Below are 25811 nucleotides of genomic sequence, written 5' to 3'. Positions count from 1 at the left end.
TTTTGGGTTATCCTAGGAAATTTACACATATTATACTATATAATAATTTTAATATCCTAAATTGTGTAACTGTACTTATGTGTACCTGTACTTAATAAACTTACTAATCTGAGGTGTGATGCCAGCACACTTCTAGCAAGAGAGTGATTGAATGAATGATGGTGAAAATGTTTCTTCTTTTTTGAGTCACCCTACCTTGGTGGGAGGTAGTCGATGTATTAAAGAGAGAGAGACGTCAAACTTAAATTCATTGTTCACATCTCCTTTAGTGCTTACTATTTTAAGATGTTTATCCCCATGTTTGCCCGAAATGTAGTGCATAACTATGGCCTTTTCAGTGTATGATCATAAAATCTAGCCTTTTCTATGTATGGTGATAAAATCTGGCCTTTTCAGTGTATGATAAAATCTGACCTTTTCAGTGTATGATCATAAAATCTACAAATTTATATGATAAAATCTGGCCTATGTATGGTGATAAAATCTGGCCGTTTCAGTGTATGATGATAAAATCTGGCCTTTTCTGTCTTTTTTTTAACGAGTCGGCCGTCTCCCACCGAGGCAGGGTGACCCAAAAAGAAAGAAAATCCCCAAAAAGAAAATACTTTCATCATCTTTCAACACTTTCACCACACTCACACATAATCACTGTTTTTGCAGAGGTGCTCAGAACACAACAGTTTAGAAGTATATACGTATAAAGATACACAACATATCCCTCCAAACTGCTAATATCCCGAACAGGGCCGGATTAAGAAGTCTCCGGGCCCTAGGTTATTCAGATTGGCGGGGCCCCTTGAGTTACGGGTAAGCGAAGCGACCCCTTCCAGCTTGGGGGGGGGAGGAGGGGGGTCGGTGTGAGCCTGTTTAAGGTCTAATTAAATACACTCTGGCTATTTATATTAAATTTAATAGGGAAAGTACATCAAGACAACCAAAACCATTTACCAACAGCCATTATAACTATCTTGTTAAATCATGCATTTTAAAGAGAATAAACTCAAGACAGCATAGTATTACTAGATAACGTGTAATTACTACAGAAAATTGGAGAGGAATCTCCCATACTCACCCATTAGCGGGAAAACACAGCTGTTCTGATGTAAACAAAGGCGTGTTGAGTGTTGCCATCTATGGTTAGGTTTATTTATTTTTATTTTATTTTATTGCATTATTTATTTTTGTTTTGATTAATTTTTAAAAATCAATTTTACTCTCCAAACACTTGAACTTTTTAGGTAGGAACCCCTTTGCACTTGGACCATGTGCAGTCTTGGATGAGCCCCTGAACCCCTTGGACCACGGGGCCCCCAAATGTGCGGGGCCCTAGGCAAATGCCTAGTTTGCCTATGCGGTAATCTGGCCCTGATCCCGAACCCCTCCTATAGAGTGCAGACGTACTTCCCATTTCCAGGACTAAAGTCCGGCTATATAAAAATAACCGGTTTCCCTGAATCCCTTCACTAAATATTACCCTGCTCACATAAGAACATAAGAACATAAGAACGAAGGAACACTGCAGAAGGCCTACTGGCCCATGCGAGGCAGGTCCAAGTCCCTACCGGCTTAAGCCAATGCACCCAACCTAGTCAGGTCAGGTCACATTGACTTAAGGGAGGAACACGGCAACCGACCTGTTAGCACAAGCTATCAGGTCTAACTCACACCCACCCACATCTACTCATGTATTTATCCAACCTATTTTTAAAGCTACACAACGTTCTGGCCTCTATAACGGTACTTGGGAGTTTGTTCCACTCATCCACAACTCTATTACCAAACCAGTACTTTCCTATATCCCTCCTGAATCTGAATTTTTCCAACTTAAAACCATTGCTGCGAGTCCTGTCTAGGCTAGATATTTTCAGCACACTATTTACATCCCCTTTATTTATTCCTGTCTTCCACTTATAAACCTCAATCATATCCCCCCTAATTCTACGTCTTTCTAGAGAGTGCAGTTTCAGGGCCCTTAGTCTATCCTCATAGGGAAGGTTTCTGATACATGGGATCATCTTTGTCATCCTCCTTTGTACATTTTCCAGAGAATTTATATCCATTCTGTAATACGGTGACCAAAACTGTGCAGCATAATCTAAATGAGGCCTAACCAAGGATGTATAGAGTTGAAGAACAACCTGAGGACTCCTATTATTTATGCTTCTTGATATGAAGCCAAGGATTCTATTAGCTTTATTGCGAACACTTATGCACTGTTGTCTTGGTTTCAGATTACTGCTAACCAGAACTCCTAAATCTTTTTCGCAATCCGTAATATTAAGATCTACATTATTTAGTTTATATGTGGCATGGTTATTGTCCTGTCCAACATTTAGAACTTTGCATTTGTCTATATTAAACTGCATCTGCCACCTCTCCGACCACTGCATCAGTCTATTCAAATCTTCCTGGAGTGCTCGAATGTCCTCGTCAGAATGAATTCGACGGCCTATTTTGGTGTCATCGGCAAACTTGCCGATGTCGCTCTTTATGCCCTCATCTATGTCGTTTATGTAGATTGTGAACAGCAGGGGGCCCAACACTGACCCCTGTGGAACACCGCTCGTGACGCTTCCCCACTCTGATTTCTCCCCATTTATGCAAACTCTCTGCTGCCTATTTGTCAACCATGCCTCTATCCAGGAAAAAATTTCTCCTCCTATTCCATGTGCTTTAATTTTCCTCAATAGTCTCTGATGTGGGACCCTGTCAAAAGCCTTACTGAAGTCCATATACACAATATCATATTCATTACCATGATCTACCTCCTCAAATACCTTAGTGAAAAAAGTTAATAAATTCGTAAGGCAGGAACGCCCCTTTGTAAAACCATGCTGAGATTCGTTGATTAATTTATGCTTTTCAAGGTGGCTACGAACTGCCTCGGCAATTATTGATTCCATAAATTTTCCCACTATGGAGGTTAGGCTTATTGGTCTATAGTTCGAAGCTAAGGACCTGTCACCTGTTTTGAAAATAGGTATCACATTTGCCATTTTCCACTTATCTGGCACCATGCCAGTTTGTAGTGATATGTTGAAAAGATTAGCCAAAGGTGTGCTAAGCTCCTCTTTACATTCCTTTAGAACCCTTGCATACAGTTCATCAGGGCCTGGGGATTTGTTAGGTTTTAATTTATCTATTTGCCTAAGGACCATGTCACTTGTGACCCTAATAGTGCACAGTTTATTATCGTCCTGTTCTACATAATTTATCATTACTGGAATATCGCTGGTATCCTCCTGTGTAAAAACTGAGAGGAAGTATGTGTTAAAAATTCTACACATTTCCTTATCACTGTCAGTGAGCTGACCCGAGGAACTTTTGAGTGGGCCTATCTTGTCCCTGATCTTACTTCTGTATACCTGAAAGAATCCTTTTGGGTTAGTCTTCGATTCTCTTGCAACTTTAACCTCATAATCTCTTTTTGCTTTTCTAATTCCCTTTTTTATTTCTCTCTTTAACTGAATATATCGATTTCTTAATTGCCCCTCTCCTCTTTTGATTTGCCTATATATGCCTCTCTTTTGACCAATCAGATATTTTAATCTATTGTTCATCCATTTAGGATCATTTTTGTTTGATCTGATTTCCCTATTTGGAACATAATTTGACTGAGCAGCTAGAACTATGCCCTGGAAAGCATCATATCGGCAACCATCACCACCTACCTGACCCCTAGTCAGGTCATTCCAGTTCAGCCCACCTAAGTAATTTTTCAGTCCTATGAAATCAGCCAAGCGAAAGTCAGGGACGGAGACTTGATTGCCATTATTAGGGGAATTCCATGATATGTTAAAACTGAGTGATTTGTGATCACTCTCCCCAAGCTCATCATTAACCTCAAGATTATTAATTAGTGTTTCCCTACTGGCAAGAACCAAGTCAAGGAGGTTATTTCCCCTAGTTGGCTCTGTCACAAACTGTTTTAAAAAACAATCCTGGATCGTATCAAGAAAGTCACCCGACTCTAAATTTCCTGTCAAATTGCTCCAGTCAATCTGTCTATAGTTGAAATCTCCCATTAGCACAACATTTTCGTATGTAGATGCCTTACGAATTTCGTCCCATAGAAGTTTACTGCACTCCCTATCAAGATTTGGGGCCCTGTAAATCACACCCAAAATTAGTTTTTCTCGGCCCTCGAGAAGCTGTAACCAAACAGATTCAGTGGCTGACGCTTCTAATTTAATATCTTGTCTAACACAACAATTTAAATTGTCTCTGACATACATCGCTACTCCACCACCTTTCCTGTTGACCCTGTCAGTGTGGAATAATTTATAGCCTTGTATGTGACATTCAGAGGGCATCTCTCTATCTTTCAGATTGAGCCAGGTCTCTGTTATAGCAATAATATCTATGTTTCCTGCACTTGCAATTAATCTTAGCTCATCTATCTTATTTCTAACACTCCTGCTATTAGTATAGTAAACCTTAAGGGAGCTAGTCCCTTGCTGCCCTCTGCTGTCCCCCTTTGTTTGCTGACCTGTTCTATTGTCTTTATTTATAACTTCATGCTGAATGCCTTTTATACATTTACTGTTTCCAACCCTAGTGTTGCAACCTGCTTGTTTCCCACACACACCCATACCTCTATCTTCCATCAGTTTAAAATCATAGGCATTTCACCAATGGCCTTCTCAATCGAGTCTGCAAGTGCTACCACCCCTGCCCCAGAGAGATGAACCCCATCCCTTGCATACATATCATGTTCACACTCCAACAGATCGTCAGGTCCCAAATACCATTCGTCTCCATTCACTCCTATCGAACACGCTCATGCACACCTGCTGGAAGTCCAAGCCCCTCACCCACAAAACCTCCCTTACCCCTTCCTTCCAACCTTTTCGAGGACGACCTCTACCCCGCCTTCCTTCCCCCTACAGATTTATATGCTCTCCATGTCATTCTACTTTGATCCATTCTCTCTAAATGACCAAACCACCTCAACAACCACTCTTCAGCCCTCTGACTAATACTTTTATTAACTTCACACCTTCTCCTAATTTCCACACTCCGAATTTTCTGCATAATATTTACACCACACATTGCCCTTAGACAGGACATCTCCACTGCCTCCAACCACCTCCTCGCTGCTGCATTCACAACCCAAGCTTCACACCCATATAAGAATGTTGGTACTAATATACTTTCATACATTCCCTTCTTTGTCTCCATAGATAACGTTTTTTGTATCCACATATACCTCAATGCACCACTCACCTTTTTTCCCTCATCAGTTCTATGATTAACCTCATCCTTCATAAATCCATCCGCTGACACGTCAACTCCCAAGTATCTGAAAACATTCACTTCTTCCATGCTCCTCTTCCTCCCCAATTTGATATCCAATTTTTCTTTATCTAAATCATTTGATACCCTCATCACCTAACTCTTTCCTATGTTCACTTTCAACTTTCTACCTTTACACACACTCCGAAACTCATCCACTAACCTTTGCAATTTTTCTTTAGAATCTCTCATAAGCACAGTATCATCAGCAAAAAGTAACTGTGTCAATTCCCATTTTGTATTTGATTCCCCATAATTTAATCCCACCCCTCTCCTGAACACCCTAGCATTTACTTCTTTTACAATCTAATCTATAAATATATTAAACAACCATGGTGACATTACACATCCCTATCTAAGACCTACTTTTACTGGGAAGTAGTCTCCCTCTCTTCTACACACCCTAACCTGAACCTCACTATCCTCATAAAAACTCTTTACAGCATTTAGTAACTTACCACCTATTCCATATACTTGCAACATCTGCCACATTGCTCCCCTAACCCCTCTATCATATGCCTTTTCTAAATCCATAAATGCAATAAAACTTCCCTGCCTTTATCTAAATACTGTTCACATATATGCTTCAATGTAAACACGATCTACACATCCCCTACCCACTCTGAAACCTCCTTGCTCATCCACAATCCTACATTCTGTCTTACCTCTAATTCTTTCAATTATAACCCTACCATACACTTTTCCTGGTATACTCAGTAAACTTATTCCTCTATAATATTTACAATCTCTTTTGTCCCCCTTCCCTTTATATAAAGGGACTATACATGCTCTGCCAATCCCTAGGTACCTTCCCCTCTTTCATACATTTATTAAACAAAGATACTAACCACTCCAACACTATGTCCCCCCCTGCTTTTAACATTTCTGTCATGATCCAGTCAGTTCCAGCTGCTTTACCCCCTTTCATTCTATGTAATGCCTCACACACCTTCCCCACACTCACATCCAGCTCTTCTTCACTCCTAAAAGATGGTATACCTCCCTGGCCAGTGCATGAAATTACTGCTTCCCTTTCTTCGTCGACATTTAAAAGTTCCTCAAAATATTCTCGCCATCTACCCAAAACCTCCATCTCCCCATCTACTAACTCCCCTACTCTGTTTTTAACTGACAAATCCATTTGTTCCCTAGGCTTTCTTAACTTGTTCGACTCACTCCAATCTTTTTTCTTATTTTCATTAAAATTTCTTGACAGTGCCTCTCCCACTCTATCATCTGCTCTTCTTTTGCACTCTCTCACCACTCTCTTCACCTTTCTTTTACTCTCTATATACTCTACTCTTCTTATAACACTTCTGCTTTGTAAAAACCTCTCATAAGCTAACTTTTTCTCTTTTATCACACCCTTTACTTCATCATTCCACCAATCACTCCTCTTTTCTCCTGCATCCACTCTCCTTTAACCACAAACTTCTGCCCCACATTCTAATACTGCATTTTTAAAACTATTCCAACCCTCTTCAACCCCCCCCCCACTACTCATACTTGCACCAGCCCACCTTTCTGCCAATAGTTGCTTATATCTCACCCGAACTTCCTCCTCCCTTAGTTTATACACTTTCACCTCCATCTTACTTGTTGTTGCCACCTTCCTCTTATCCCATCTACCTCTTACTCTAACTGTAGCTACAACTAAATAATGATCCGATATATCAATTGCCCCTCTATAAACATGTACATCCTGGAGCCTACCCATCAACCTTTTATCCACCAATATATAATCTAACAAACTACTTTCATTACGTGCTATATCATACCTTGTATATTTAACTATCCTCTTCTTCATAAAATATGTATTACTTATTACCAAACCTCTTTCTACACATAGCTCAATTAAAGACTCCCCATTTTCATTTACCCCTAGCACCCCAAATTTACCTACTACTCCCTCCACAACATTTTTTCCCACTTTAGCATTGAAATCCCCAACTGCCATTCCTCTCACACATTCAAATTCAAAGTTTATTCTCTATAAGGGTTACAATGCTGAGTTTACAGAAATTTGGATATTGTGTGATTTACATGTAGTAAAAATGTGATTACAGAGTGTACCACTAGAACGCTTAGCATGGCTAGGCATTTCGGGCAGACTTAGTTTTATTCTTAATTGTAAAATATTACAAATTATGAGGTAAGTTGGTATTATGGCTAAGTGACTAAATACTAGTTTGTGAGTTTAGCAATGTGAATGCTTTTGTTTTGGCACAGTACATAGTTTCAGTATTGGAGTATCACAGGATTCATTATTTTAAGATTGAGATTAATATTTCTGTTTATGGTCAAATGAGTGAGTGAGTGTAAGTGTGAACCACCAGGTGGTATTCGTGTAGTTAGTTGACGGGGTGTATCAGGGAGATAAGATGTTTTCTAATGGTAGTTTTGAAGGTGATGAATGTGTCTGCAGTTCTAGAGTTCTCAGGTAGGGTATTCCAGATTTTAGGGCCTTTGACATACATTGAATTTTTGTAAAGGTTTAGTCGGACACGGGGAATGTCGTAGAGATGTTTGTGTCTGGTGTTATGCCTGTGGGTTCTGTCACAACTATCAAGAAAACGTTTTAGGTTAAGGTTGATATTAGAGTTTAAGGCCCTGTAGATGTAGATTGCACAGTAGTAAGTGTGGATGTACTGAACTGGGAGTAAGTTTAGGTCTATGAAGAGTGGGGGGGGGTGTTGCCAGGGATGGGATTTAGTGATTATTCTTACTGCAGCTTTTTGTTGGGTTATTATTGGCTTTAGGTGTGTTGCTGCAGATGATCCCCAAGCACAAATAGCATAGGTGAGGTATGGATAAATAAGTGAGTGGTATAGTGTGAGAAGGGCATTTTGCGGCACATAGTATCGTATCTTGGAGAGGATCCCAACCGTTTTGGATACTTTTTTGGTTATATGCTGGATATGGGTGCTGAAATTCAGGTTGTTGTCAAGGTATAAGCCTAGGAATTTGCCCCCATTATTTCTGGTAATTAGAGTGTTGTCAATCTTAATGTTAATTTGTGCATCTCCTGCTCTGCTACCAAACATAATATAGTAGGTTTTGTCAGTGTTAAGCGTAAGTTTATTGGCTGTCATCCAAGTCGATATTTTAATCAGCTCCTCATTCACAATGGTGTTGAGGGTGGCAAGATTAGGGTGAGAGATGACATAAGTCGTGTCATCAGCAAAGAGAATGGGTTTCAGGTGTTGGGATACGTTTGGAAGGTCATTGATGTATATGAGGAAGAGCAGGGGACCAAGGACACTTCCCTGCGTAACTCCTGTATCAAGTGGCCGTGTTGCTGATGCTGTGTCTTTAATGGTGACGTACTGATACCTATTAGTAATGTAAGATTTGAAATAAGCAAGCGCATGGCCTCTTATACTGTAATGATCAAGTTTGTGGAGTAGGATGTCGTGGTCTACTGTGTCAAAAGCTTTTCTTAGGTCAATAAAAATTCCTAGTGGATATTCCTTATTTTCCAATGCTGTGTAAAGCAGATCTAGCATTTTTATGATTGCATCATTAGTGCTTTTATTTTTCCTGAATCCAAATTGGCAGGGGTTGAGTATGTTTTGAGCCGTTATAAATGAATACAGTCTCCTGTGCACGAGTTTCTCAAAGATTTTGGATAGCAATGGTAAGTTAGATATTGGCCTATAGTTGTTTAAGTCTGTAGGGTCACCACCTTTATGTATTGGTGTAACCCTTGCCATCTTGAGTAGTTTCGGGAAGGTGCTAGTCTCTATTGACTTGTTAAAAAGTAATGAAATAGCATGCGAAAGGACATGGGCCGCTCGCTTGTACAGTAATGGTGGGACATGAGACAGATTCCCCGAGTTATTTTTAAGTGACTTTATAATCTCAGTGACTTCCGTGGGCTCAGTTGGTGCAAGATAGAAGGAATTAGGGAAATTCCCATCTAGGTAGTCCCCAGCATGGGCATTGGTATGTGGGATTTTACTGGCGAGATTAGATCCTATGGTTGAGAAGAAGTCGTTTATCTTGTTAGCTGTGTCAGTGGGATGTAGTGGTGTTTCATTAGGTTTAGTTAGGACAATATTCTTGGTTTTTCTCAGTTTGTGGGTCCCTAGAATCTGAGAGAGTGTTTTCCAGGTCTTTTTTATATCTCCTCTAGTGTTTGTGAATCTACTGGAGTAGTATAGTTGTTTGGCTTTCTTTATTACTTTGGTGAGAGCTGATGAATAGTGTTTAAGAATATCTTTGTGTATTAAGCCCTGTCTATATTGCTTTTCATATTGGTGTTTCTTGTTAATGGATTTCAGAATGGTGCTGGTTAGCCATGGGCAACCAAGCCGTTTGTTTGTGATCTGTTTTGTTTTTATAGGACAATGTTTGTTGTATAGTCTAAGTAATTTGTTATGAAAAATGTCTGTCCAGTCATCAATACCATTGGCCTTGGAGAATTCTGTAGGCCAATCAACAGTCTCTAGGTCAGCTGTGAACTTCCTTACTGAGGCCTCGTCATGGTTCAAAACTACCCACACATTCACTCAACATTTCCCAAAATCTCTCTCTCTCCTCTACACGTCTTCTGATTGCTGTGTAGCCCTTGTGGCTTAGCGCTTCTTTTTTATTATAATAATAATAATAATCCTCTACACTTCTCTCTTCTCCAGATGCATATACGCTTACTATAACCCACTTTTCACATCCAACCTTTATTTTACTCCATATAATCCTTGAATTAATACATTTATAGTCCTCTTTTCCTGCCATAACTTATCCTTCAACATTATTATTACTCCTTCTTTAGCTCTAACTCTATTTGAAACCCCTGACATAATCCCATTTATTCATCTCCACTGAAACTCTCCCACCCCCTTCAGCTTTGTTTCACTTAAAGCCAGGGCATCCAGCTTCTTCTCATTCATAACATCCACAATCATCTCTTTCTTATCATCCGCACAACATCCACGCACATTCAGACTTCCCACGTTGACAATTTTCTTCTCCTTATTCTTTTTAGTAATTATTACAGGAAAAGGGGTTACTAACCCATTGTTCCCGGCATTTTAGTTGACTTTTACAACACGCATGGCTTACGGAGGAAAGATTCTTATTCCACTTCCCCATGGATATAAAAGGAAAAGTATGTATGGTGATAAAATCTTTCCATTTCTATGTATGGTGATAAAATCTGGCCTTTTCTAAGCATGATGATAAAATCTGGCCTTTTCTATGTATAATGATAATATATGGCCTTTTCTAAGTATGATAAAATCTGGCCTTTTATATGTATAATGATAAAATATGGCCTTTTATATGTATAATGATAAAATCTGGCCTTTTATATGTATAATAAAATCTGGCCTTTTATATGTATAATGATAAAATCTGGCCTTTTCTAATGATAAAATCTGGCCTTTTCTATGTATTATGATAAAATCTGGCCTTTTCTATGTATGATGATGAAATCTGGCCTTTTCTATGTATGATAAAATCTGGCCTTTTCTATGTATGATAAAATCTGGCCTTTTCTATGTATGATGATATTATTATTATAATCAAAAAGAAGCGCTAAGCCACAAGGACTATACAGCGTGTATGATGATAAAATCCGTTATTGCAATAATCAGTAAGGACTAGGGTTAGAAACAGAAATTAATATGACTACCTTCCATCTTTGGGTATATCTCAGTAAGTAAATTTTAAGCCTGCCCATAATGTTCTGCATACAAGGGGCTTTTGGCATGTTACACTTACCCACTGTATTTCTTTGTACATCTATGTATCATGTCCAAATTAATAATAAATAAATAAATATTATTATCAGATTAAGTGCTAAACCCGTGAGGGTTACACAGTGCAGCAACAGCTCAATAATTATTAGATTTCATTCATGGGGAGAGCTAAACCCGTACAAGAGTTGTTATTTTAAACCCGTAGAGGTCTTACAGCGCCTGGAGAATGGGAGACAAGCAGGTTCGATCCAAGTAATGTGAGGTCGGGTCCAATTCTTGAGATCAAGAGCCCCTGGTATCAAGGAACCTCCCTTGAGGGGATGGGAGCTTCAGTTCCCTGAATCACGAGCCAATCACTGGCATCAATCAAGGCTTCCCTGAAATATTTTTATAAGTAATGGAGAGGCACTAAACCCACACGGGTTATTTAATATTATTGCTGCATTCAATTTATGCTCTAAATCCGTTAGGGTCATACAGCGCTGTGGTAGTGTGTAGAAGTGCAGTGTTGTGTGAGGTGTAATGAATGTGCGAAGTGTAGTGTTGTGTCAGGTGTAGTGTGGGAAGTGTAGTGTTGTGTGAGGCGTAGTGTGCGAAGTGTAGTGTTGTGTGAGGTGTAATGTGCGAAGTGTAGTGTTTTGTCAGGTGTAATGTGCGAAGTGTAGTGTTTTGTCAGGTGTAATGTGCGAAGTGTAGTGTTGTGTGAAGTGTAGTGTGTGAGGTGTAGTGTTGTGTGAGGTGTAGTGTACGAAGTGTAGTGTTGTGTGAGGTGTAGTGTACGAAGTGTAGTGTTGTGTGAGGTGTAATGTACGAAGTGTAGTGTTGTGTGAGGTGTAGTGTACGAAGTGTAGTGTTGTGTGAGGTGTAGTGTACGAAGTGTAGTGTTGTGTGAGGTGTAAGGTGCGAAGTGTAGTGTGAGGTGTAGTGTGCGAAGTGTAGTGTTGTGTGAGGTGTAGTGTGCGAAGTGTAGTGTTGTGTGAGGTGTAGTGTTGTGTGAGGTGTAGTGTGCGAAGTGTAGTGTTGTGTGAGGTGTAGTGTTGTGTGAGGTGTAGTGTGCGAAGTGTAGTGTTGTGTGAGGTGTAGTGTGCGAAGTGTAGTGTTGTGTGAGGTGTAGTGTGCGAAGTGTAGTGTTGTGTGAGGTGTAGTGTTGTGTGAGGTGTAGTGTGCGAAGTGTAGTGTTGTGTGAGGTGTAGTGTTGTGTGAGGTGTAGTGTGCGAAGTGTAGTGTTGTGTGAGGTGTAGTGTTGTGTGAGGTGTAGTGTGCGAAGTGTAGTGTTGTGTGAGGTGTAGTGTTGTGTGAGGTGTAGTGTTGTGTGAGGTGTAGTGTGCGAAGTGTAGTGTTGTGTGAGGTGTAGTGTTGTGTGAGGTGTAGTGTTGTGTGAGGTGTAGTGTTGTGTGAGGTGTAGTGTTGTGTGAGGTGTAGTGTTGTGTGAGGTGTAGTGTTGTGTGAGGTGTAGTGTTGTGTGAGGTGTAGTGTTGTGTGAGGTGTAGTGTGGTTAGTGTTGTGTGAGTGTAGTGTTGTGTGAGGTGTAGTGTTGTGTGAGGTGTAGTGTGTGAAGTGTAGTGTTGTGTGAGGTGTAGTGTTGTGTGAGGTGTTGTGTTGTGTGAGGTGTTGTGTGTGATGTGTAGTGTTGTGTGAGGTGTAGTGTTGTGTGAGGTGTAGTGTTGTGTGAGGTGTAGTGTTGTGTGAGGTGTAGTGTTCGAAGAGTAGTGTTGTGTGAGGTGTAGTGTTGTGTGAGGTGTAGTGTTGTGTGAGGTGTAGTGTTGTGTGAGGTGTAGTGTTGTGTGAGGTGTAGTGTTGTGTGAGGTGTAGTGTTGTGTGAGGTGTAGTGTTGTGTGAGGTGTAGTGTTGTGTGAGGTGTAGTGTAGTGTTGTGTGAGTGTAGTGTTGTGTGAGGTGTAGTGTTGTGTGAGGTGTAGTGTTGTGTGAGGTGTAGTGTTGTGTGAGGTGTAGTGTTGTGTGAGGTGTAGTGTTGTGTGAGGTGTAGTGTTGTGTGAGGTGTAGTGTTGTAGTGTTGTGTGAGGTGTAGTGTTGTGTGAGGTGTAGTGTTGTGTGAGGTGTAGTGTTGTGTGAGGTGTAGTGTGTGAAGTGTAGTGTTGTGTGAGGTGTAGTGTTGTGTGAGGTGTAGTGTTGTGTGAGGTGTAGTGTTGTGTGAGGTGTAGTGTTGTGTGAGGTGTAGTGTTGTGTGAGGTGTAGTGTTGTGTGAGGTGTAGTGTTGTGTGAGGTGTAGTGTTGTGTGAGGTGTAGTGTTGTGTGAGGTGTAGTGTTTTATGAGGAGTATTGTGTTTGGAGTAGTGTTGTGGGATGTGTAGTGTTGTGTGAGGTGTAGTGTTGTGTGAGGTGTAGTGTTGTGTGTAGGTTGTGTGAGGTGTAGTGTTGTGTGAGGTGTAGTGTTGTGTGAGGTGTAGTGTTCTAAGTGTAGTGTTGTGTGAGGTGTAGTGTTGTGTGAGGTGTAGTGTGTGAAGGTGTGTGTTGTGTGAGGTGTAGTGTTGTAGTGTTGTGTGAGGTGTAGTGTTGTGTGAGGTGTAGTGTTGTGTGAGGTGTAGTGTGTGAAGTGTAGTGTTGTGTGAGGTGTAGTGTGTGAAGTGTAGTGTTGTGTGAGGTGTAGTGTTGTGTGAGGTGTAGTGTTGTGTGAGGTGTAGTGTTGTGTGAGGTGTAGTGTTGTGTGAGGTGTAGTGTTGTGTGAGGTGTAGTGTTGTGTGAGGTGTAGTGTGCGAAGTGTAGTGTTGTGTGAGGTGTAGTGTTGTGTGAGGTGTAGTGTTGTGTGAGGTGTAGTGTTGTGTGAGGTGTAGTGTGTGAAGTGTAGTGTTGTGTGAGGTGTAGTGTTGTGTGAGGTGTAGTGTGCGAAGTGTAGTGTTGTGTGAGGTGTAGTGTTGTGTGAGGTGTAGTGTTGTGTGAGGTGTAGTGTTGTGTGAGGTGTAGTGTTGTGTGAGGTGTAGTGTTGTGTTAGGTGTAGTGTTGTGTGAGGTGTAGTGTTGTGTGAGGTGTAGTGTTGTGTGAGGTGTAGTGTTGTGTGAGGTGTAGTGTTGTGTGAGGTGTAGTGTTGTGTGAGGTGTAGTGTGTGTGATGTGTAGTGTTGTGTGAGGTGTAGTGTTGTGTGAGGTGTAGTGTTGTGTGAGGTGTAGTGTTGTGTGAGGTGTAGTGTGTAGTGTGTGAAGGTGTAGTGTTGTGTGAGGTGTAGTGTTGTGTGAGGTGTAGTGTTGTGTAAGGTGTAGTGTTGTGTGAGGTGTAGTGTTGTGTGAGGTGTAGTGTGTAGTGTTGTGTGAGGTGTAGTGTTGTGTGAGGTGTAGTGTTGTGTGAGGTGTAGTGTTGTGTGAGGTGTAGTGTTGTAGTGTTGTGTGAGGTGTAGTGTTGTGTGAGGTGTAGTGTTGTGTGAGGTGTAGTGTTGTGTGAGGTGTAGTGTGGTGTGAGGTGTAGTGTGTGAGGTGTAGTGTTGTGTGAGGTGTAGTGTTGTGTGAGGTGTAGTGTTGTGTGAGGTGTAGTGTTGTGTGAGGTGTAGTGTTGTGTGAGGTGTAGTGTTGTGTGAGTGTGTGTGGTGTGGTGTTGTGTGAGTGTGTGGTGTTGTGTGAGTGTGTGGTGTTGTGTGAGTGTGTGGTGTTGTGTGAGTGTGTGGTGTTGTGTGAGTGTGTGGTGTTGTGTGAGTGTGTGGTGTTGTGTGAGTGTGTGGTGTTGTGTGAGGGTGTGGTGTTGTGTGAGTGTGTGGTGTTGTGTGAGTGTGTGGTGTTGTGTGAGAGTGTGGTGTTGTGTGAGGTGTAGTGTTGTGTGAGGTGTAGTGTTGTGTGAGGTGTGTGTGAGGTGTAGTGTTGTGTGAGGTGTAGTGTTGTGTGAGGTGTAGTGTTGTGTGAGGTGTAGTGTTGTGTGAGGTGTAGTGTTGTGTGAGGTGTAGTGTTGTGTGAGGTGTAGTGTGCGAAGTGTAGTGTTGTGTGAGGTGTAGTGTTGTGTGAGGTGTAGTGTTGTGTGAGGTGTAGTGTTGTGTGAGGTGTAGTGTTGTGTGAGGTGTAGTGTTGTGTGAGGTGTAGTGTTGTGTGTAGTGTTGTGTGAGGTGTAGTGTTGTGTGAGGTGTAGTGTTGTGTGAGGTGTAGTGTTGTGTGAGGTGTAGTGTTGTGTGAGGTGTAGTGTGCGAAGTGTAGTGTTGTGTAAGGTGTAGTGTTGTGTGAGGTGTAGTGTTGTGTGAGGTGTAGTGTTGTGTGAGGTGTAGTGTTGTGTGAGGTGTAGTGTTGTGTGAGGTGTAGTGTTGTGTGAGGTGTAGTGTTGTGTGAGGTGTAGTGTTGTGTAGTGTTGTGTGAGGTGTAGTGTTGTGTGAGGTGTAGTGTTGTGTGAGGTGTAGTGTTGTGTGAGGTGTAGTGTTGTGTGAGGTGTAGTGTTGTGTGAGGTGTAGTGTTGTGTGAGGTGTAGTGTTGTGTGAGGTGTAGTGTTGTGTAAGGTGTAGTGTTGTGTGAGGTGTAGTGTTGTGTGAGGTGTAGTGTTGTGTGAGGTGTAGTGTTGTGTGAGGTGTAGTGTTGTGTGAGGTGTAGTGTTGTGTGAGGTGTAGTGTTGTGTGAGGTGTAGTGTTGTGTGAGGTGTAGTGTTGTGTGAGGTGTAGTGTTGTGTGAGGTGTAGTGTTGTGTGAGGTGTAGTGTTGTGTGAGGTGTAGTGTTGTGTGAGGTGTAGTGTTGTGTGAGGTGTAGTGTTGTGTGTGGTGTAGTGTTGTGTGAGGTGTAGTGTTGTGTGGTGTAGTGTGCGAAGTGTAGGTGTAGTGTTGTGTGAGGTGTAGGTGTGTGAGTGTTGTGTGTGAGGTGTAGTGTTGTGTGAGGTGTAGTGTTGTGTGAGGTGTAGTGTTGTGTGAGGTGTAGTGTTGTGTGAGGTGTAGTGTTGTGTGAGGTGTAGTGTTGTGTGAGGTGTAGTGTTGTGTGAGGTGTAGTGGTGTGTGAAGTGTAGTGTAGTGTGTGAGGTGTAGTGTTGTGTGAGGTGTAGTGTTGTGTAGTGTTGTGTGAGGTGTAGTGTTGTGTGAGGTGTAGTGTTGTGTGAGGTGTAGTGTTGTGTGAGGTGTAGTGTTGTGTGAGGTGTAGTGTTGTGTGAGGTGTAGTGTTGTGTGAGGTGTAGTGTGCGAAGTGTAGTGTTGTGTGAGGTGTAGTGTTGTGTGAGGTGTAGTGTTGTGTGAGGTGTAGTGTACGAAGTGTAGTGTTGTGTGAGGTGTAGTGTTGTGTGAGGTGTAGTGTTGTGTGAGGTGTAGTGTTGTGTGAGGTGTAGTGTTGTGTGAGGTGTAGTGTTGTGTGAGGTGTAGTGTTGTGTGAGGTGTAGTGTTGTGTGAGGTGTAGTGTGTGAAGTGTAGTGTTGTGTGAGGTGTAGTGTTGTGTGAGGTGTAGTGTTGTGTGAGTGTATGGTGTTGTGTGAGGGTGTGGTGTTGTGTGAGGTGTGGTGTGAGAGTGTAGTGTTGTGTGAGGTGTAGTGTTGTGTGAGGTGTAGTGTTGTGTGAGGTGTAGTGTTGTGTGAGGTGTAGTGTTGTGTGAGGTGTAGTGTTGTGTGAGGTGTAGTGTTGTGTGAGGTGTAGTGTTGTGTGAGGTGTAGTGTGAGAAGTGTAGTGTTGTGTGAGGTGTAGTGTTGTGTGAGGTGTAGTGTTGTGTGAGGTGTAGTGTTGTGTGAGGTGTAGTGTTGTGTGAGGTGTAGTGTTGTGTGAGGTGTAGTGTTGTGTGAGGTGTAGTGTTGTGTGAGGTGTAGTGTTGTGTGAGGTGTAGTGTTGTGTGAGGTGTAGTGTTGTGTGAGGTGTAGTGTTGTGTGAGGTGTAGTGTTGTGTGAGGTGTAGTGTTGTTTGAGGTGTAGTGTGCGAAGTGTAGTGTTAGGTGTAGTGTGTGAAGTGTATTGTGTGAGGTGTAATGTTGTGTGAGGTGTGGTGTAGGAAGTGTAGTGTTGTGTGAGGTTTAGTGTTGTGTGAGGTGTAGTGTTGTGTGAGGTGTGGCTTACGAAGTGTAGTATTGTGTGAGGTGTAGTGTGTGAAGTGTAGTGTTGTGCAAAGTGTAGCGTTGTGAGGTGTAGTGTTGTGTGAGGTGTAGTGTACGAAGTGTAGTGTTGTGTGAGGTGTAGTGTTGTGTGAGGTGTAGTGTTGTGTGAGGTGTAGTGTGTGAAGTGTAGTGTTGTGTGAGGTGTAGTGTTGTGTGAGGTGTAGTGTTGTGTGAGGTGTAGTGTTGTGTGAGGTGTAGTGTGCGAAGTGTAGTGTTGTGTGAGGTGTAGTGTTGTGTGAGGTGTAGTGTTGTGTGAGGTGTAGTGTTGTGTGAGGTGTAGTGTTGTGTGAGGTGTAGTGTGCGAAGTGTAGTGTTGTGTGAGGTGTAGTGTTGTGTGAGGTGTAGTGTTGTGTGAGGTGTAGTGTTGTGTGAGGTGAGGTGTAGTGTGTGATGTGTAGTTTTGTGTGAGGTGTAGTGTTGTGTGAGTGTAGTGTGTAGTGTTGTGTGAGGTGTAGTGTTGTGTGAGGTGTAGTGTTGTGTGAGTGTAGTGTTGTAGTGTTGTGTGAGGTGTAGTGTAGTGTGTGAAGTGTAGTGTTGTGTGAGGTGTAGTGTGTGAAGTGTAGTGTTGTGTGAGGTGTAGTGTGTGAAGTGTAGTGTTGTGTGAGGTGTAGTGTTGTGTGAGGTGTAGTGTGTGAAGTGTAGTGTTGTGTGAGGTGTAGTGTTGTGTGAGGTGTAGTGTTGTGTGAGGTGTAGTGTTGTGTGAGGTGTAGTGTTGTGTGAGGTGTAGTGTTGTGTGAGGTGTAGTGTTGTGTGAGGTGTAGTGTTGTGTGAGGTGTAGTGTTGTGTGAGGTGTAGTGTGTGAAGTGTAGTGTTGTGTGAGGTGTAGTGTTGTGTGAGGTGTAGTGTTGTGTGAGGTGTAGTGTTGTGTGAGGTGTAGTGTTGTGTGAGGTGTAGTGTGTGAAGTGTAGTGTTGTGTGAGGTGTAGTGTTGTGTGAGGTGTAGTGTTGTGTGAGGTGTAGTGTTGTGTGAGGTGTAGTGTTGTGTGAGGTGTAGTGTGTGAAGTGTAGTGTTGTGTGAGGTGTAGTGTTGTGTGAGGTGTAGTGTTGTGTGAGGTGTAGTGTGTGAAGTGTAGTGTTGTGTGAGGTGTAGTGTGTGAAGTGTAGTGTTGTGTGAGGTGTAGTGTGTGAAGTGTAGTGTTGTGTGAGGCGTCAGCAGGTGTTGTGTGAGTGTAGTGTTGTGAGGTGTAGTGTTGTGTGTTGTGTGAGGTGTAGTGTGTGAGTGTAGTGTTGTGTGAGGTGTAGTGTGTGTGAGTGTAGTGTTGTGTGAGGTGTAGTGTTGTGTGAGGTGTAGTGTTGTGTGAGGTGTAGTGTGTGAAGTGTAGGTGTGTGTGAGGTGTAGTGTTGTGTGAGTGTGTGATGTTGTGTGAGGGTGTAGTGTTGTGTGAGTGAGTGGTGTTGTGTGAGGGTGTGGTGTTGTGTGAGGTGTAGTGTTGTGTGAGGTGTAGTGTTGTGTGAGGTGTAGTGTTGTGTGAGGTGTAGTGTTGTGTGAGGTGTAGTGTTGTGTGAGGTGTAGTGTTGTGTGAGGTGTAGTGTTGTGTGAGGTGTAGTGTTGTGTGAGGTGTAGTGTTGTGTGAGGTGTAGTGTTGTGTGAGTTGTTGTGTGTGAGGTGTAGTGTTGTGTGAGGTGTAGTGTTGTGTGAGGTGTAGTGTTGTGTGAGGTGTAGTGTGCGAAGTGTAGTGTTGTGTGAGGTGTAGTGTTGTGTGAGGTGTAGTGTTGTGTGAGGTGTAGTGTGTGAAGTGTAGTGTTGTGTGAGGTGTAGTGTTGTGTGAGGTGTAGTGTTGTGTGAGGTGTAGTGTTGTGTGAGGTGTAGTGTGCGAAGTGTAGTGTTGTGTAAGGTGTAGTGTTGTGTGAGGTGTAGTGTGCGAAGTGTAGTGTTGTGTGAGGTGTAGTGTTGTGTGAGGTGTAGTGAGTTGTGAGGTGTGTAGTGTGCGAAGTGTAGTGTTGTGTGAGGTGTAGTGTTGTGTGAGGTGTAGTGTTGTTGGTTAGGTGTAGTGTTGTGTGAGGTCTAGTGTTGTGTGTGGTGTAGTCTTGTGTGAGGTGTAGTGTTGTGTGAGGTGTAGTGTTGTGTGAGGTGTAGTGTTGTGTGAGGTGTAGTGTTGTGTGAGGTGTAGTGTTGTGTGAAGTGTAGTGTTGTGTGAGGTGTAGTGTTGTGATAGGTGTAGTGTTGTGTGAGGTGTAGGGGATCGAGCCACAGACCTGTGTGTGAACTGTGTGTTTAGTGCTTATGATTATAATAATGTACAGTGCCTTCATCATCATACTGAGTGAGAATTATTATTATAATCAAGGGGGAAGCGCTAAACCCGGAGGATTATACAGCGCCTGGGGGGGGGGGGGATGTGGAAGGCATTCAGGCTTCATTCGGGGAACTGGAGCACAGATCCAATTCCCTAAATCAAGAGCCCCTCACCAACATCAAGGAACCTTCCTTGAGGGGACTGAGTGAGAAGCGCTCAACCCTTAGGGGGGTCATACAACACTGGAAAGAGGGGGAAGCAATAAGATTTAATCCAAAGAGAAGGGTAGCTCCAGTTCTTTAGACCATTTATCATGAGGTAGTGCTAAACTCATAGGAATTATACAGTGCCTGTAGTGCGGGGGTTGGAAGGCATTCAGGCTCAATTTGGGGAACTGGAGCTCAGATACAGTTCCCTAGATCAAGAACCCCTCACCAGCATCAAGGAACATCCCTTGAGGGGTGATGATGAGACTGAGTTTTTCTACTCCTAGATCCCAGAATTGTCTGGGGAGGGAAGGGGAGGTAACTCTCATACCTTCGATCAAGAGCCCTTGACTGGCATCAAAACTCTCTCCCTCAGGTACCCTTCGCTACAATGCTCACAGCCCAGCTTCAACCTATCCTCTTCAATTTTATGGGGATTTCTCACATAGGTTATCAAATTTCTTTGTCATTTAGATTAGGGTTTCACTAAGTTAAACTGTCACCTAGTAATCAAAATATGCCTGAATGCCAACAAAAGTTTTGAGAGAGAGAGAGAGAGAGAGAGGGAGAGAGGGGGGGGTCAGCCCTTGTGAGGTCTCCATTGTCTATTTACTTTTTTGCCTGCATTAATTTCACTTAGTGGCAATCTTTTATTTCGTATTTGATTAATTTTGATTGTTAGACAACAATATAACCTAATCAAAGCTATACAAGATTATTACATTCATGGGGAAGCACTAAACCCATACGAGTCATACAGCACCTAAGCTAAACAAGAATTATTATTATAATCAAGGGGAAGCGCTAAACCCGTAGGATTATACAGCGCCCGGGGGGGATGTGGAAGGCATTCAGGCTTAATTCGGGGAACTGGAGCGCAGATCCAATTCCCTAAATCAAGAGCCCCTCACCAACATCAAGGAACCTTCCATGAGGGGCTAAACAAGAAATCTGTTGGTACTTTAAGTGCTAAACTCCAAAGTCATAGAGCACTGCAAGGAGATGTGCAAAGGGTAAGAGAGAGATGATGTGCAGAGGTGCACAAAGGTATGGGTGTGTGCAAGAGCAAAATTTAAATCAAAGTTAGGGCAACAGGTAATTTTCTGTTAAAAAAAAAGTCAAAGTGTGTCTCCATTAAAGATGGGACTTTCAGCAAGGGAACATTATTATATCCATAAGGTAATGCTAGACCTGTAGGGGTCAAAAAGCACCTGGGATAATGGGAGGCATTCATGTTCAATTCAAGAAATGGGAAATAATGTCCACTTACTTGGATAAATAATAAGTAAATATTGTTGCTGTTATTATAGCTGCCACTTTTCTCTTAAAAGTACTCAGTGTGGTGATCCTGAAAGGTAATGCCTGCTGCATCTTGGGTTCCTACCCACAAGCATTTGAAATCAAGGTGCTTTGCTATAAATAAATAATATCTTACTACTTTAATCTTAACTGTAAAGAAGCCATTTGCTCCCCAGCCTTTGTAAACATACCAGTCCAAATCTATTTCTCAGCAAAATTTGCTAGTGCCTCACCCAATCTCTCCATTGGCATTCCCTTTTCACTCATCTAACCTTGTTTTCTGTGTCCATATATTCTGCCTTACATATATCATTTTTACACTGCTAAACCTTTTCATACCCACATTCTAACTATAAACCTCTGTAGCACACACTAGCACTGCATTTTTAAAGCCATGCCATAACTTCTCTTCATTACATACTAAAGCTGTGGGGGTCATTCAGCACAGTGCTCTCATTCTATCCTGCTTATTCTTTAACTGCCTATACCTCCCACTAATCATCACAGTCTTTAGTCTTTCAAACATTAAAAATAATATCGTCCTCCATGTACTGTACTCCATCTTCCTCTACCACTAAATAATAAACTAACACGTTACCTGCTCTTCTAATAACAAGCACGTTCCTAAGTCCACCTTCAACATTTTACCAGTTAAGTCTAGCAAGCTGTTGTGATTGCATACTAGTCATGTGAAAGCTCATTACACAGAGGTTAAACAAAAATGTACTGTAACAAACTGAAATACTGTATTAAGTTTTTATAAATAAAATATGGGAAAACAAGAAATCAGTGACAATGTTAGTTTAAGTTTACACGAGACTTTGAATAAATCCAATTCACATCTTCACTAGCCTTAAAAAGTAGCTGACTTGGCTTTTGCCAGTGAGGAATGTACTATAAATCGAAGGTCAATGATGTTACCATTTGTCTACCCTTATGATGATACTAAATAATAATACCACCACCACATATCTGCAGACATGTAAATTTACATATTGTTGACACTATACTGATTTCTAAAAATTTCATCAAAGTACAGTACTGTACTGAAAAGTGTGTGCTATAAATTTTAATTGTACACTATTGTATCAATGTCATACTAAGATTAACAGTATTGGGTTTATGGATGAAAAGGTTTAAATGACATTTTGATCAACCAAGAGTGTACAGAATGAAAAATCTTATTTAGAAAACAATGATATAATTAATCTGCATTTCAGCATCATCTATTGTGAAGTTTAAATAAACAATTTTAAAATTTTGTTAAAAATTCTCTACACAATTTCACTTATAATTACATTTTTCAGGCATATGTTTAAAGCAGACATCTGCTGAAATTGTAGTTACATTTGTACCAGCAAGTAGTATATGAGAAGAAAAATGCAGGCTTCAACTCAGGACCCACTTGAAATTTTTTTCTAAATAAACTCCACCCCCCCCCCCCAAAAAAAAAAAAATTAATTCATAGTATTCAAAGTTACACATTATTTATAAAGAAAATAATATTGTAGTACAAAAGATGGGTATGCTATTTGTATTGCAGATTAGGAGTTGTAAAAATGTAATTGGTGCCTAAATGTCCTGTTCACCGGAGGATTCATTTAAATTCAGAGCTTTCTGTACATTCACAAAAAAGTTCTAAACATGGGTCATAGAGCACTGAATAGCAGGGGAGGTTAAGTGCAAAGGAAAAGGATTAGTGCAGTAATCTAGCTTTATCTAAGAAATACTGGTAAGAATCAGCAAAACTGTCCCAGAGAGCACTAAGAGTATCCAGGTGTCAAAATAATGTACAAGGAAATGAATCCTATGGGGCCCCCCTTGATAATGGAACACTCAATCAAAAGGACAAAAAATAATCCATAGTAGAGTGAAATTTTAATTTACATAGTTTACAATGTTGGAAGTGTATGAACACTTGAAAAACCCATGTTTATTGAGTGTAGAATAAAAACTCATTTCTGATAAAAGCCGAGTTTTGTAACTTGGTATGTTTAATAAGAAATCCCCAATTTCAGCATCTTAATACATGAGGTGCTATGGTAGTGCACACACCTTAGGTTCAGTGGGACAAAAGTTTGAGCCCAAATTACTCCTTATTTATATATAGTGTATTATAACATTCAAGGTAATGTCAAAAATTAGTTTATAGACAAATGTTGCTTTCCAATATCAGCTCTGGTTAATACATAAAGTAACCAACTGCTGAACTTGTGACCCTATACACTACTTATATGGCATAAATAAAAAACTGAAATGCTATTACTGTCTGGTTCCATCAAATATATCCTAACCACCCATGATAATGGTTGTACATTCCCATTTCTGCCTTGGTTAAACCAAGATCTATTGCACTATATATGCCACAATATAAGCTTTGTATACTTTATTCTTTACTATCTGTAGGAACTGCATCTTCAGTTTCCTCATCTCCTTCCATGACATTTTCAGGTGGTAACTCTGTTACAATAAAACTGTGACTTTCAGAGAGATCAATGATTTCCTGAGGTGCAGGGTGGGGTAGTTGACTAGAACTCTGAACACTGAGCTCTTCGGCACAAACATCAACAGTGCTGTTCTCCATTTCTTCCAAGGGCGGTGAGCTGACTGGCTGGAAATGAAAACAAAATATTAAAATATCAACACTATTCTTTTAGTGTCTTATGTGCTTGTACAAACAACATGCTGATAAACTATAGAATGGGTGGGGTTTGAGTCCATGGTGAGCGAGTTATAAAACTCAGCCATCTGGATTCAAACCCACCCGTTACATGGTTTGTTTGCAATCGTGTTATTACAATTTCGCAAGTTAACCTGCTGACATTTGTTTTGATAACTTTGCACAGCTTCAAAATACTTTTGGTAGTAGTAAATATAACCAACTACAGAACATACAAGAAAAATATAGAAAATGACAGGAGGGAAATAATGAATAATAAAGGATGCCTGGGTGATGTCAGGAGTGCACAGAGTAAAGAAAGAGAACTGCCTGCCATCTATATGATCAGAGGGAAATATTATTTTTTATTATTATTATTATCACACTGGCTTATTCCCACCAAGGCAGGGTGGCCCAAAAAAGAAAAACTTTCACCATCATTCACTCCATCACTGTCTTGCCAGAAGGGTGCTTTACACTACAGTTTTTAAACTGCAACATTAACACCCCTCCTTCAGTGTGCAGGCACTGTACTTCCCATCTCCAGGACTCAAGTCCGGACTGCCGATTTCCCTGAACCCCTTCATAAATGTTACTTTGCTCACACTCCAACAGCACGTCAAGTATTAAAAACCATTTGTCTCCATTCAATCCTATCAAACACGCTCATGCATGCCTGCTGGAAGTCCAAGCCCCTTGCACACAAAACCTCCTTTACCCCCTCCCTCCAACCTTTCCTAGGCCGACCCCTACCCCGCCTTCCTTTCATTACAGACTCATACACTCTTGAAGTCATTCTGTTTCGCTCCATTCTCTCTACATGTCCGAACCACCTCAACAACCCTTCCTCAGCCCTCTGGACAACAGTTTTGGTAATCCCACACCTCCTCCTAACTTCCAAACTACGAATTCTCTGCATTATATTCACACCACACATTGCCCTCAGACATGACATCTCCACTGCCTCCAGCCTTCTCCTCACTGCAACATTCATCACCCATGCTTCACACCCATATAAGAGTGTTGGTAAAACTATACTCTCATACATTCCCCTCTATGCCTCCAAGGACAAAGTTCTTTGTCTCCACAGACTCCTAAGTGCACCACTCACCCTTTTCCCCTCATCAATTCTATGATTCACCTCATCTTTCATAGACCCATCCGCTGACACGTCCACTCCCAAGTATCTGAATACATTCACCTCCTCCATACTCTCTCCCTCCAATCTGATATCCAATCTTTCATCACCTAATCTTTTTGTTATCCTCATAACCTTACTCTTTCCTGTTTTCACTTTTAATTTTCTTCTTTTGCATACCCTACCAAATTCATCCACTAATCTCTGCAACTTCTCTTCAGAATCTCCCAAGAGCACAGTGTCATCAGCAAAGAGCAACTGTGACAACTCCCATTTTATGTGTGATTCTTTATCTTTTAACTCCACGCCTCTTGCCAAGACCCTCGCATTTACTTCTCTTACTACCCCATCTATAAATATATTAAACAACCACGGTGACATCACACATCCTTGTCTAAGGCCTACTTTTACTGGGAAATAATTTCCTTCTTTCCTATTAATGAACACAAACAGATGGACAGTTAAATGCAAAATACAGGAAGGCTATGCTTATACAGCAGGTTAGGTTCAGGGCTACTGCTGTAAGGTGAAAATCACTAAGGTGAAACATAGCCGTTTTTAACTTTCAAATGAATATGAAAGCCTGATAACATGTTCACGCTATCATATATAAGTGAGCTATAGAGCTATGCCTAAAAAATGCATATACAGTACACACATTACTGACCTTAAAATATTTTCATCCTTAGTTTATAGTGAGTGAATATATATATTGTAGGAAGTCTGAATAAATGAAGTATAAAAAACTGAAAACTGTTACATTAGCAAAGTGAGGTAAAGCAAAGCAATGTAAAGTGGGGTCCCCTCCTGTATATCACTTGATTTCTATGGTAGTAAGGAAAGCAATGGAAATTTGTTATGCCATGGTAAAAATGATTCAGGTGCATGATTAGAATGTTTACAATAATAACTACAATACTGAGAATTCAAATTCATTAGATTAACATTGTACACACCTGCCACATTGGAGAGAGAGGAATAATTGTAGTGAAAATCTGAAGATAAAATAAGTAATTTGAGTTTCAAGTTTTTTTTTTTTTATCACACCAGCCATATCCCATTGAGGTAGGGTGACGTAAAAAAGAAAAACAAAAGTTTCTCTTTTTAAATTCAGTAACGTATGCAGAAGGGGCTACTAGCCCCTTGCTCCTGGCACTTTAGTCGCCTCTTACAACACGCATGGCTTACGGAGGAAGAATTTTGTTCTACTTCCCCATGAAAGTGGAACAGTGTTATATTAGCAAAACCGAGGTAAATTAAATGGAAAAAATTGACGTGTTGAAAAGATAAATAAAAACT

General features: G+C 41.2%; 1 protein-coding gene across 6 annotated transcripts in view; it reads right to left on the bottom strand.

Annotated features, from left to right (window-relative positions):
- Window positions 1-21442: 21442 nt before the first annotated feature.
- Window positions 21443-25811, bottom strand: part of dgt1 (dim gamma-tubulin 1) — a 35152-nt gene continuing 30783 nt past the window's right edge. For all 6 annotated transcript variants that reach the window (XM_070097099.1, XM_070097104.1, XM_070097103.1 and 3 more), the window contains one exon: window positions 21443-23326. In XM_070097099.1, coding sequence (XP_069953200.1) covers window positions 23102-23326 — 225 coding nt within the window. In that variant the 3' untranslated portion in view covers window positions 21443-23101. The remainder of the gene's footprint in view (window positions 23327-25811) is intronic.

Source organism: Cherax quadricarinatus, chromosome 56, assembly GCF_038502225.1.
Source record: "Cherax quadricarinatus isolate ZL_2023a chromosome 56, ASM3850222v1, whole genome shotgun sequence".
Lineage (NCBI taxonomy): Eukaryota > Metazoa > Arthropoda > Malacostraca > Decapoda > Parastacidae > Cherax > Cherax quadricarinatus.
This window is presented reverse-complemented; position numbering and strand designations above follow the sequence as displayed.